Genomic DNA, 14,663 nt, shown 5'->3' with positions numbered 1-14,663 from the left:
TGAAGTCTTTGCACTAGAATTGCTATTTACAGCAGTACCAAAATATTTCTAAACTCTTATACTGTCCGTATAGATTTATTTACTAATAAAAGTTTTCTGAGGAAGTTTATAATTTATTACATTTTAGTGACCGAATTAATGAAAAAGTTTTCATTAGTAAATTTGAGTGATCTTTAAATTAAAATTACAAGATTGCTAAATCAAAATTTTCAGCCAATCAGAATCCAGAGATTCCAGACTACCCAGATGTGATATGTATGTGGAAAATAAAAATTAAAATATGTAGAGAGAAAAAACTCTTGTTTGATCCAACATGTATTTATGAGTGTAGTAAAGGTAAAAGAAATGGAGCAAACTAGTTACTCCGTAATCTTTAATCTTAAATCAGTGGCTGCAAATGTAAATATTTATAAAAGAGATCTTTATTCTAACCAGGAAAAGTGCCAAAATGCTTAATTAAATCTTGAATAATCCAAACACTCGGTTTTAAGTGGGATGGAGTATATTACAATTTCCTGAGGAACTTTTTCACCAACTCCTTCCTCCCTTCACAATTTCTATTTGAGAACCTTTAATCCAGAATTGTTATTTAAGGAAAGATTGAGATTACTTATTTTAATCACTGTCTGCATAGTACTTTATTTGGAAGGATTGTTTTAGCACTATAATAGTAAAAAACACAGTTTTTTCTCTTTCTTAAGTATACGTCCTGGGTGATGACTTAGGTTTACTAAAATCACCATCAGCTGGCATCCTCCTTGGCCTGGTTATGCTTCTGAAAGCTCACGCATTCTGCCTTCAGGAAGTAACTTGAGCACTTCTACAGTGGTAAAATTTGTATTGCCTTTCAGAATCTTTTTAATTAAGTATTTGTTCATAATAAGCCTTGAATTATTTTTGAAATAACTTCACTAATAACAAGTGCTCTCATTAATCATTTAAAAGTTTTTCTCACTGTGGGTTTTGTGTGATAAACTGTATTCTCAGTTTTACTTATCTTTTCCCCTGGTTTAGTTATGGAGAAGTTTGCGTGTGTCGTATCTTTAGCTATAGTCTTACTTGATGTGAATCTAATTCCAGGGCAAATTTATTATGCGTTTTCTCTGCACCCTGAGTTTTAACAAGGCAGTGTCTTTCTTCATGTATGTAAGCCATAGCAAGCTTATATTAAATTGTCCTTGTGGAAGTCACATCCTCTTGTAAGGTGAAAAGGAGCCTGTTCTAAGGAGATTGAGGTACAAATCAAAAGGAGAATTTAATTTTTTCTCTTTTTTTTTTTAGAGCCAGCAAATGTCATTTCAATTCTTATTTCTTCGGAGTTTTTGAAAATGGATTCATTGGTAAGTATTAATAAAAAACCCAAGCTATTCTATTCACCCATACTTGAATTAACATATAACTTGATTTTTTCCTTCAATTGTCATCTAGAATTTTCTAAATTCTAAGACATCTCACTGAAATAGTTGTTGATTCAAGAGTGTAATTTCATTAGAATAAACTGCTCGAGTTCGGAGGTATTTTGTTCTGTTGAGAAAGGGTTAAGGCTGCTATGTATCATTTGTATATTATGCCTATAAAGCAGGCAATTTATTCTCAAGGAATAGCTCCCTGTTGTATTAGATGAAACTAAACAAAATTAACTTTACCCCAAAAGGAATTTTGCTCTAAAACCAAATTAATGAGAATTAATTGGAATGTATTTTTTCACTCTTTAAGTAATTTCTTTAAGCATGTTTTGCTTATTTGTGTCTTTTGATTATAGTTCAGCAAATTAAGAACAAATGCCCAACTGTTAAATGATATTTTATATGTATAAACCAGATGCTCATGTCTGTTGTTTATTTGATGAAGCATAAAAGCACAATGTATACATATACATATCAAGCTCTAACATTAAATATATTTGTTTTTCTTCTTTTTCTTTCTGTTTAATACATTTCTTTATCATGCAAATGTTTTTATATGTTTTTGTGGTTTCACTTTAAATAAATATTTGCGTTTAGCCCCTGGTAAAACTATACAGGGCAGAATACTTTTTTACTATGTTTACAGATGTGAAGCTGGTTTGTTTATTTGATTGTTTGGGGTTTTACTAGTTCCCTGTATTCTTTCTACTCCTTAGTCCCTCCTCATTCAGTTGCTGGTATTAATTGCTTCAGGGGAGGGCTGCAGAAAAAAAGCAGAGACTGAGTCCTTAAACTTTGAGTTTTGAAATCTAAGCCCTGAAGGATAATTTTTATGCCATAAGCAAAGTACTTGGAAGAATACATGATTAGCCAGTGCTAGTTCCCCAAAACCCAAATTCACCTCAAAAAGTAGATAAATATACCTCAGGTTGGAGAAAAGGAAAGAAAATCAGAGAAGCAAGCACAACACAACTGAGAAAACCCTAGAGTGACTGAAATTATGTGTCTGCCACTCAGAGAAATGGAGACTTAAAGTGTCACTAAGTTTAGTTATAGGAGGTCACATATTCTATACACTTGAGTTGGTGGACTAAGATTTATACTTGCCACAACCGTAAAAGATGCTTATTGCATTATTGTTTGAAATATTCTAAGGAGATTAAAAATGGTTTTTGTAGCTATGTATATATGTTTGTAGAAATCTGACCTGCCGGACCACTCTGGAACAGTGTAGATTAACCCAAATAGGCAAAACCCAGTTAGTGCCTAGCAATACATGGATGAGGCTTTTAATGAATTTTTTCTTTGAAAGGTATTGATATGACATTATCCTTCATGCTACTCTTTTCAACATTCATTTTCTACTCTGTGTTTTTTAGGTTGAACAGTGTATTCAGTATTGCCATGAAAATATGAATGCCATAGTAGCTACCCCATGCAACATGAACTGTATTAACGCAAATCTGCTTACACGTATAACTGACCTGTTCACACACAATGAAGTTGATGATTTAAAGGACAAGAAAGATAAGTTTAGGAGGTAATTTTTAAAATTTAATTTTAAACCTAATGTTCCTGTTAGAAAAAATATATTCCTATTTCATTTTAGTAAAATATTCTATTTTTAGAATAGATTTAGAAATATATTTCCATTTTATTTTAAACGAAGTAAAACTTATCCAGAGCCAATGGCTCAAGATAGAAAATTAGTAATTAAATTAGTTATTTTGTATAATGTACATGTGAGAATATTGTGGTAGTGAATTTTGTTAAAAATTATTAAAACAGGCCTTAGCATAAAGGGGAAGAGTGATATGAGATGAGGTCAACAATGATATCATTTAGGGGCTGCTTTGGTCATAGCAAGGAGGGTATACTTTATTCTAAGTATGAATGCAAGCAGAGGAGTGACATGATCTGATTTGTTTTTAAGAGATCATTCTGGTTGCTGTGTGGAGAATAGACTGTAAGGATATAAGAAGCAAGGAGACCTGTTGTGAGGCTAGTGCAGTAGTCTGGTGAGAGTTGAAAGGGCTTGGACTAGAGTGGAGGCAGTGGAGCTTCCACTGTTGTTGAAGATAGGTTCAGAGTATGTTATTAGAAAGATTTGACAGATTTTCAAATGGAGCGATGTGGGAAGAGAGAGAGTATTCTAAGATAATTACCAGGTTTTGGAGTTGACCAACTAAGTAGATGGTAGTGTCATCAGTAGACAGGGGAAAGATTGGGAGGAGAGACTGGGGTGAGGGGAATCAAGAGATGGGTTTGGGCCTTGTAAAGATTATTTAATATATTTAATATACTTCTTGAACATCCAGGGAGGATGGCAGGTAGATAGTTGGATATGTGCCTGAAATTTAGGTCAGAGGTTAGGGCTTCGAGATAGAAATTTAAAAGTAAGTTAGGTTTAAAACCGTGGAACTGGATGAGATTTCCCAGCAAGACCATGTTTTCCCCACTGCATCCCAGTGTCACCTTTGCTATAAATCAGGTGACTGTATGTGTGAGGTCTGTTCCTGAATTCTCCATTTTGTTTTGTTGATTTCTTTGTCTGTCCTTGTGTCAGTAGCACACTGTCTTAATTACTGTAGCTTTGTAATACTTTTTAGTATCTAGTAATCTAAATTCTCCAACTTTACCTTTCCTCAAGATTGCTATCTGGACCATTTTAGGTCCTTTGCATTTCCATGTAACTTTTATAATCAGACTGTCCATTTTCTCTCTCTCACACGCACCCATACACAAATCTGCTGCAATTCGGGGTTAATATTGAACCTGTAGGGGCCGGCCCTGTGGCCAAGTGGTTAAGTCCCACATAGCACAAACGTAAGGACCTGCAACTAGAATATACAACTATGTACTGGGAGGTTTGGGGAAGAAGAAGAAAGAAAAAAACAAAAAAGGTTAGCAACAGATGTTAGCTCAGGTACGAATCTCTAAAAAAAAGTGATCAAATGTGTGAAATGCTGCTACAGTGTAGAAAAAGTTGATGACAGAAATTTGATGAATTGTATTTAGACAGCTTTTTTCCAGATGTTTTGCTCTGAACAATTGCTGAAAAACTTAGCAGTAGCTATTAGGGGTAGGTAGGCTCAAGAGAGAATTTTTTTAAAGAAGAGAGATATTAGATTATGTTTATATACTGATCAGGATGATTCATTAAAGGAGAAATTGATAGTGCAAGGGATTATCCAAAAGTTTAGTCCTTAAGGGGAATGAGACAGAGGGAAATTGTCCACGAGCTAAATACTTGAAAACAGGCTTGGGATCCAAAATCAGATCTGGCCTTTAATAGCGGCAGACATTATGCGAGGGAAAATAGAGACAGTCAGGACGTACAAGTGGAATTCATGACATACTTAGAGGACTTGAACTTCAGTCGTACTATGCATGGTAATAAAGTAGTTAACATTCACTGAATGCTTAACACTACGCCTGCCACGCTTTAAAAGCATTATCTCATTTAATCCTCATAAAACCTTGTGGGTTTGGAATTATGAACCTCATTTTACAGATGAGAAAACAAGATTCAGAGAGATTAATTGACAAAGTTCACACACCGAATTATTGGTAGACCCAGGATTGTTAAATTCCCCAAATCCTCAATCTTGAGTATTTCAGTAACGAAAGATTAAAAGAGAGGTAGGTATCCATCAATCTTATTTTTCTTAGGAAAACAGATCTTGATCAAGTAGTTCTTATTAGTAGGTTTATCTACTTAGAACACTAAAAATGTATTACAAGTTCCCAAAGAGACACTCTCTAAGGATTTATTAATCTTCTTCTCTACGCATGCAGATGGGTCAGTGTGTATTTTCGTCACTATGAAGTACCTTTAGTGAAGTAAAGATAGAAAATTAATTTGTTGGTCATTTGTTGTTAATAGTAAACTTTTTTGTAAGAAGATTGAGAGACTGTTTGATCCTGAGTACCTGAATCCAGATTCTCGGAATAACGCAGCAACATTATACAGGTATGGGGATGTATTTTTCTTTGGTACGCTATATAATGCAGCTAAATTCTTTAATATTACTACATTTTAAACTTTCTTCTTGCCTATTTTTATATCTTCTTTGTGTTGTAGATGCTGTTTGTGTAAGAAACTTTTAACAAAAGAAACAGAAAGAAGAATTCCTTGCATTCCTGGAAAAATCAATGTGGATCGACATGGAAATATTATCTACATTCACATAAGGTATAGTAAAAATAAAATACAGCCTTTTTGTGAATTACTAGTGTATTTACAAAAGCATAACTACTCCTTGAAGGAGTAGGATAACATCTTTTCTGCATATGATGCAACTTTGATTTAGAAAGATGCTACTTTAAAAACAAAGTTGTTGCAAAAGCTCTTTTATTTACTAGGTAAACATCATGATGTTTTTAAACTTTAAAATTGTAAAAATTATTCTGCATTAATCTTGAAAGACATTCTGGTCAATGCCATTAAAATGATTTCTTTTCACTAACAGATTTTAGTTATCTACATAAATGTTATATTTAATTTGACAAGATAACTAAATTTACTTTCAGATGAGTTTTGATGAATGAAGAAAATTGTCTTTAAAATTGGATTTTCCATAATCTATTTGTTCTTCATACTTTGTCAGTATTCCATTAATACATAGTCCTTTTTTATTCCCGTTTGAGTTTGAAACCAGTTCTTATGCTGTGTTGGGGAGTGAGTGTTGTAAATTGGTGTAATGTCTCAGGAAAGCAGAAACTTTAAAATGTATATATTCTCTGACAATCTCCTACTGCTAGGAATTTATTCAAAGAGGTAATGTTGGATTTGTGAAAACACTTAATAAGGACATTTATTGCTAGATATATTGCTAGATTGTTTAAATAGAAAAAAAACGGAAACACCCAAAAGATTAAACAAACTAAGATATATCCATACAATAGTATATCTATATAAAACACATCTAATCAATTCTCAATGTGCAGCCTTTGAGAATAATGTTGTAAAAGAAAATATACTTACATAAAAAGTTGTTAGTAGTAAATTTAGGGAGAAAAAAACAGATTATAAGACAAACCTAGAAACGTGTTCACTGAAATGTTAACTGGTGTTACCTCTGTGTGATAGCATTATGGATGATCTTAACTTTCTTTTTGCTTGTTCTTTTCTCTATATTAAAAATGGACAGTGGGGCTGGCCCCGTGGCCGAGTGGTTAAGTTCGCACACTCCGCTGTAGGCGGACCAGTGTTTCGTTGGTTCGAATCCTGGACGCGGACATGGCACTGCTCATCAAACCACGCTGAGGCAGCGTCCCACATGCCACATCTAGAAGGACTCACAATGAAGAATATACAACTATGTACCGGGGGGCTTTGGGGAGAAAAAGGAAAAAAATAAAATCTTTAAAAAAAAAAATGGACAGCACTTTTTAAAGAAAAAACCCTACAAATGTTACATTTCATATTTTAAACATTAAAACAGAAATACAGAGAAATACTTACATTTGACCCTACTATTAATAGCACAGTCAATTTTAAAATGTTTCATTTTTCTCTCTGTATAATAATCAGGCAATCTTCACTGGCTATTTCAAGCACCTGGGATTTTATAGCTTTTTGTCTTGAGAGTTGATTCGCCTTTTGAAAATTACTTCCATTCTGACAGCAGTAACTATTAATACTATGTGAAGAAATTGATAGTAACTGCAACTTTGAATAAAAAGTATTTCCTACAAGTCAGCTGTTGGTGCATGCATTTAAAAAATTGCCTTTAAATAACTTAAAACAGATGTGCCTGTATAATTTGTAGTAACATGATGGCGTTTTATTTCTTGAACTGAGGACAAAAATAGAAAAGTTCAAAAAGATTATGAGACTTGGGGAAAAAATAAGAACTTGAGTTACATATGACCATAACAAGTAGGGTTTTACGCTTTTGCTATTTTTTAAGTCTATATTTTTTAATTTAAAAATGTGTATTATTAAGACCTGATAGCATGTTACTGTATTACTCAATTACTAGAAAATGCTTTGTGAAAATGATGTAAAGAGCTAATACATAATGAAATGTTTAGAAGCGCCAATAATTAATAACAACTTATTTTACAATACACACAGTTAGAGTAAAGGTTCCATTTAGCAACATATGCCTAAGTCCCAACTGTTAACCTACTCAAGCTATATTAAATTTATAACCTTTATCTTGCTTAGGAAATAATTTGGCATTCAGTCTTTCATACCGTTTTCTGTTGTCCACAGAAAAAGAAAGAATATACAAGCTCCCAGATGAAATTTTATCTACTGTTCAGTGTAGTCCATCCCACAGCCATCATTTGGGAAATGGTTTTGGAAATAAGCCACAAATTTAAAAACGTTTGCTTAAAACAAATTATGTTGCTTGCTTGTAAAATAATATAACAGTCAAGGTTCTTTTCCCCAGAGATAAGACTTGGGATGTTCATGAGTATTTGAATAGTCTTTTTGAAGAATTAAAATCTTGGAGAGATGTATATTGGCGTTTGTGGGGAACAATCAATTGGCTATCTTGTTCAAGATGTTACCAGGTAAGGTTTGGTTTTTTTTAAATATCTCACTCTGCAAACAATGAGAGCAGGCTGTTTTGGATATATGTTTGAATGTGTTGAACAATATCTGACATCTTTTTAAAGAAACTAGTGGCAAAAACTGTGATGCTATTAAACATATATGTGGCTTCATTTATCTTACCATATTTCTTCTTCCTCTTTAGTTTTCATTGCTAAAACAATATCTTGCTGCCATTTCCAACAACATGGATGAATCTTGAGCATATTATGCTAAGCGAGATAAGTGAGACAGAAAAAGATAAGCACTGTATGATATCACTTATATGTGGAATCTAAAAGAGTTAAACCTGTAAAAAACAGAGAGTACAATGGTGATTACCAGGAAATGGAGTGGAGAATGAGATTGATGGTGCTTAAAGATACAAACTTGTAACAAGTGATAGATAAGACATAGAGATCTAATGCACAATATAATATAGACAATAATATTGTACTATAATTATGGAATGTGATAAATATTGCTACATTGCCAATCATATCATATATGAATGTATCAAAGTAACACGCTGTACACCTTAAACTTACACAATGTTACGTATCAAATTTATTCAGTTAAAAACAAATCAATACCTTGCTGAATTTTTAGAAAACCAACAGATTTTAAGCAACCAAATCCATTTTTTCAGTGGAAAAAAAAATGCAGAATCCTTACTGCCTTTCATTATTTCCAGCCAAATTGTTTCTCTGTTAACGCATAAGTTTCTTTAGAAATTCAGGAGCACTTTGCAAATAGAGTGCTATTGATACGTGCCCTTCTTGCTATAACAGTTGTGTTCCCAAAGTTTTTGTTTATTTTTTTAAATAAATGAAGTTTATAATAAAAGCATAAGAAATAGTACTATTTGAAGGAACCAGTAATATGCTTTTTATAGAATAAAAATATAGAGCACAGTCATTTCCTAATTAGTCTTATGTATAAATCCAGAGTGTTGTACATAAAATTTCTTATGAATCCCTAAAGCCTCCCACCCCTCGGTGATTTTCCTGTCTCACTTGGGTAATGATTTCCAGTAGAGGGAAGGAAGAGCAGCTTATCAAAACCATCAGACTGAGGTTTTTCGAACTATATAAGTTTCCACCAGGGGGCTCCATATGTGCCCACAATTTTTTAAAATTGGACTTATATACTTATAATATTATATATTATTATATATATTATATATTATAACTATATATTATATATATTATATTATATATAATATATATATTATATAACATATAATATTATATGTATAATCTACATACAGTAAAATTCATCCTTTTCATGAGGCTTGAGAAATGCATACAGTCATGTAAATACCGCTACAATCAAAGCATAGAACACTTCCATCACCCTAAACAATTCCCTCGTGCCCCTTTTTAGTCAATCGCTTCTCCCACCCTAGCCTTTGGCAACCACTGATCTGTTTACTGTCTCAATAGTTTTGACTTTTCCAGAATGTCATATAGATAGAATCATACAGCATTTACCTTTTTTAGTCTAGCTTTTTTTAGTTAGCAAAATGGATTTGAAATTTATCTGTGTTGTGGGTATCAGTTTGTTCTTTTTTATTGCTAAGTAGTAGTCCATTGTATGAATGTATCACCATATCCACTCACCACTGAAGGACTTTGAAATGTTTCTAGTTTGGGGCCATTATGAAGAAAGCAACTATAAACATTTCCATACAGGTTTTTGTGTGAACATAGGTTTTTATTTCTCTTGGGTAATTACTCAGAAATAGGGTAGAAGGTTTGTATGGTAAATGTGAATTTAACATTTGCCGTGCCTAACAGTTTTCCAAAGTCCCTGAACCATTTTGCATTCCTACCATCTATGTATGAGAGTTCCAGTTGCCCCACATCCTCACTAGCACTTGATATTGTCAGGTCGTTTTTTTGTATTTTTTTCTACTAATAGGTATGTAGTGGTCATCCCTACAATATGGAGTATCACTCATAATGAAGGATATCAGGCTTCTAAAACCTGACTTGTAGAGCATGTCAGAATGCAGACAATTTGAGGGATTTTTTTCCCTTATTAATAGCAAATTGAATATTGATTTATAATATTTAATATTTATTAAAGAGAGTTCATGAACTCATAAAATAGTTTGTATGCAAAATACTTTGTCTATGAGTATATACCTTATAACTTTTATAAGACTCAAAAATTTTTAATTAAAAATTGTTGTTTGGGGGCCGACCTGGTGGTGTAGTTCGGGTGCTGCATTTCAGCAGCCTGGGGTTCGTGGGTTCAGATCCCAGGTGCAGACCTACACACCACTCATTAAGCCATGCTGTGGCAGTGTCCCACATACAAAATAGAGGAAGATTGGCAACAGATGTTAGCTCGGGGCCAATTTTCCTCACCGAAAAAAACAAAAACCAGAAAACAAAAACCATCATTTGAAAATCATAATTGGAGTTAATAACTAAGAATTCTGATTATAGACTATCCTTTCTTGCTTTTGTGTTCAAGATCAGTGCTTAAAATTATTAATTTTGTTATTTTCTTTAAATTATTTTGCCAACTTATAAACATATCTGAAACCTGACTCTCAATTTTACTAAGATTTTCACCACTGATTCAGTTACTTCATAGTTTTCATTAATACTGGTAGAAATATTTACCTTAAAAAATATGTCAAAGTATAATCAAGTGAGGAAAATTTTACCTCTTCTTTTCATTGGAAAACTTTTTTAAATTGATAAGAACAGGTACTACACTGATCTTAGCCAAAAGACTGAAAAGTGATTTCACTGGAAAACTTTGTATGTGATTGGCAAATTGTAAAATTAGCTATACATCAAGATCAATTTAATTCATCTGAATTTTGAATACAGTGTTGTTTTTGCTTTTTAATAGCTTTATTGAGGTGTAATTACATGCCATAAATTCATTCATTTTAAATGTACAATTCACTGATTTTTAGTAAATTTACAGAGTTGTGCAACCATTACCACCATCCAATTTTAGTACATTTCCATCACCCCAAAAAGATCTCTTGTGTCCCTTTGCTGCTGCTCCCCAGTCTCACTTCCAACTTTAGGCAACCACTGAAATACATTTTAACAATATTAATTCTTCCTATCCATGAGCACAGAATATCTTTCTTTTTATTTGTGTCTTCTTCAGGTTTTTTCATCAGTGTCTTACAGTTTTCAGTGTACAGGTCTTTCACCACCTTGGTTAAATTTATTCCTAGGTATTTCAATATGTGGGCTTGAGTAAACTATTTTTGAGATGTATAATTTCATTCTGGGAATAATAATTGATTTTATATGTTTCTTTTATTCTTTTCCTTTATTTACAGGCTTTTCTCTGTATAGAATTTTCACATTGTCAATATCACTCAGAAACAGTGGTTTATCCTACAGCAAGTTCACTGAGTACTGTTGGCACTGGAATTTATCCCTGCTGTAACCAAAAGGTTCTTCGGTTTGATCCTACTCAGCTTACTAAGGTAAATTTTGAATGTTGCCCTTTTATCGTTATAGCACTCACTAACACTCTTTATTTAAATCTTTTCTCTTTTATTGTTTTTAAAGTATAAAGGTAATATACTCATGTAGAAAAGACTTTAAACAATACATAAATAAGTACAATAAAAAATAGAAGTCCCTCTTCACCCTACTCCCTCATTCTCCTTCTCTTCTTAGAGGTGACCACAGTTAACAATTTCCTTCCAGACCTTGTTTTATATATTTCAGGCACAAATTATATGCAGTTTTGTCTTGGAAATAGGATCATACTATTCATATTATTCTGTAATTTGCCTTTTTCACTCAATAATATACCTACGTTATCTTTCTGTGACATTTTATTTAACTTCTGTGTAATATTCCAAGCTATGCATATATCACAATTTATTTAACCGTTCTCCTATTAATGAATATTTAGGTTGTTTCCAGATTGATGGTATAACAGTTGCAATGAATATCCTTGCATATATATCTTGGTGCATTATGTGAGTATTGCTATGGGTTAGAGTCTTTGATCACTAATACTTTTGAAAATGTTATGTAATTAAATTTCATGAGGAGATGAAAGGCACCAAAAGCTCTTCCTCATCATCTGTGCAACAGATATTTATAAAGTACCAAAGTTGTGTTACACACTGCAAGGCGGAGAGTAGTGTGTAGAATTAGATAGTTTCTGCCTTCGTGGAACTTACAGTTCAGGCAGTAATATCAAAAGGAAAAAAAGCACACAAAGAAATGTTTGAAGAAGTATGCAGGGCCATAAGTGTCTGTAATAGGCTGATCTGACATGGGCACTGAAGTCGGGGAAAACCTCCAAAAAGGAGTTGTCATTCCGTTGAGATCTGAAGGATGAGTAGGAATTTGTGAAGCAAAGAGGAAGAGAAAGAACACTCCAGTCAGAACAGCAAGGTCTAAAGGTACATAGTAAAAAGAGACTGAAAGAAACTGTGCTGTGCCTGTTAAAGAAAACACGCATAGTTGAAGACAAAGCTGGAGAGGTAACTAAGTGTCACACCATGTGGGGACAGGACCTTGTAGGCCAAGTTAGAGTGTTTTCTTTGTTTTGGGTTTTGAAAATATCAGTTGCATTGTGGAGAATAGCTTGGGGAAGAATCACTGGAGTCAGTTACAAGAGAACGTCATCACAGTAGTCTTAGAGAGAGATAATGGTAGCTTGGACTAGAGCAGTGGAGGTGAAGCGAAGTAGATGAATTCAGTATTTAGGAGCTAAAACTAAAATGACTTGATGGATCATATCACAAAGGGTGAAGGAAGAGTCAAGGATAACTCAGCTTCTTGCTTGTGTTACTCGATAGATGGTGGTGCTGTTCACTGAGGAGGAGAAAAACTGAAAGGAATCAGGTTTGGAGAGAAGCTCATGAGTTCTGTTTTGGACATTTTGAGTTTGAGGTGCTTTATGAGATAACCAGGCAAACAGTGTTAGCAATATGGGTTTGGGGGTTCAGAGAAATGGCTAGGCTGGAGATAATCATTCGTAAGGCTTCTTGCAAATAAGTGATAATTGAAGCCAGCAGGTATAGGTGAGCACAAGAAGAGCAGAGGACCTACAATGGAGCCTAGAGAAGCTCCAACATTTAATAGATGGATAGAGGAGCATGAGCCTGCAGAGAAGAATGATCAGGAGCAGCCAGAATAATAGGAGGAAAACCAAGGATGTTGTCATGAAAGTCAAAGAAATAGTATTTAAAGAAAGAGAGAGTGGGGGCTGGCCCCGTGGCCGAGTGGTTAAGTTCGCGCGCTCCGCTGCAGGCGGCCCAGTGTTTCGTTGGATCAGATCCTGGGCGCGGACATGGCACCGCTCATTAAACCACGCTGAGGCAGCGTCCCACGTGCCACAACTAGAAGGACCCACAATGAAGGATATATACAACTTGTACCAGGGGGCTTGGGGAGAAAAAGGAAAAAATAAAATCTTTAAAAAAAATAAGTAAATAAATAAATAATAATAAAAAAAAAAAAAGAGTGGTCCATGATGCCAGATATTGCTAAGAGGTCAAATAAAATAATGAAATGTGTCCTTTGGCTTTGGTGACCTAGAATTCAAAGGTGTGAAGAGCTGTTTTGATGGAGTGCTAGATCCAGAAGCCAGATAGATATGGGTCGAGGAGTGAGTAAAAAAAGAACAAATGGGGCCACCCCCAGCGGCCTAGTGGTTAAGTTAGTGCTGCACTTCGGTAGCCTGGGTTTGGTTCCTGGCCGCAGACCTACACCACTCATCTGTCAGTGGCCATTCTGTGGTAGTGGCTCATATACAAAAAAAAGAGGCAGATTGGCAGCAGATGTTAGCTCAGGGCAAATCTTCCTCAGCAAAAAGAAAAAAAAAGAAAACAAATGGAAACATCATGATAACAGCTCTTTTGAGAAGTTTGTGAAAAGGAGGAGATGGGTCAGTAATTAGGTTATGGATATTTGTTTATTGTTCTGTTTTATTTTGTTTTGATAGGAGAGAGCTTTTTAGAAGTCAGTGGCAAGGATCAGTTGAGGAGGAGAGGATGATAGTACAAGGTTTCTGTGGAGGCAGGGTAGGGTGGGATCTTAAGTACCTGTGGCAGTATTAGTTTAGACAGATGGAAGGATAGTTCCTCTGTTATAACAGGAGAGAAGAGGAGGATGGTTGCAGACATTAGTGAAATGCTGTTTTGTCATTTGGTTGATAAATTATTCCAATCTAATTCCTTTCTCGTCTCTATAAAGTAGAAGATAAATCCATCTGCTAAGGATGAGGGGGAAGAGGGAAGCAAGCCTCCAAGGTTTGAAGTAGTTTTTCTGGAAAATAGGAGAGTGAATGTTCCAGAGAAATGTTGTAGGTTACTAGGCAGTTTGAGAGCCCGTTGGAGATGGGTAATCAAATTTACAGTGAAATCCAGCATGCTTTTTTATATCACTCTCTCCAGCATCCCTGGCTGCTTGAGTACAGGTGTAGCAAAAATGGGTAGTTAAGCTCATCCAGAGCTGGGCTTTTGCCATATGGGTAAGATGAAGTTTACAGGCAAAGAATTTAGGGTGTTAGCACAAATGTTACTAAAATGTGGATCGTGGAGTTTAAGCTGGATTTGGAGATTTGTTATGCTTGCAATCAATTACCAACTTTGATTAGTCAGAAATTTTATTGATGAAGTAATAGGTTACCGACATAATGTTCATATTTAAAGTTTAGGTAGATGCTTTGCATACAGAGTTATTTAAATTGGGCATGAGACT

The 14,663-nt window shown here is 34.3% G+C and overlaps 1 protein-coding gene and 1 pseudogene across 5 annotated transcripts in view; one reads left to right on the top strand and one right to left on the bottom strand.

The window, feature by feature from the left end:
- SANBR (SANT and BTB domain regulator of CSR) overlaps positions 1 to 14,663 on the top strand; it is a 50,127-nt gene that overhangs the window by 13,913 nt on the left and 21,551 nt on the right. For all 5 annotated transcript variants that reach the window (XM_046662769.1, XM_046662767.1, XM_046662768.1 and 2 more), the window contains 6 exons: positions 1,282 to 1,340; positions 2,786 to 2,946; positions 5,293 to 5,379; positions 5,491 to 5,601; positions 7,811 to 7,934; positions 11,273 to 11,422. In XM_046662769.1, the coding sequence (XP_046518725.1) occupies positions 1,282 to 1,340; positions 2,786 to 2,946; positions 5,293 to 5,379; positions 5,491 to 5,601; positions 7,811 to 7,934; positions 11,273 to 11,422 (692 nt within the window). The remainder of the gene's footprint in view (positions 1 to 1,281; positions 1,341 to 2,785; positions 2,947 to 5,292; positions 5,380 to 5,490; positions 5,602 to 7,810; positions 7,935 to 11,272; positions 11,423 to 14,663) is intronic.
- Positions 10,613 to 10,714, bottom strand: LOC124240498 (uncharacterized; annotated as a pseudogene).

Source organism: Equus quagga, chromosome 5, assembly GCF_021613505.1.
Source record: "Equus quagga isolate Etosha38 chromosome 5, UCLA_HA_Equagga_1.0, whole genome shotgun sequence".
In the NCBI taxonomy this organism is placed as follows: Eukaryota; Metazoa; Chordata; class Mammalia; order Perissodactyla; family Equidae; genus Equus; species Equus quagga.
This window is presented reverse-complemented; position numbering and strand designations above follow the sequence as displayed.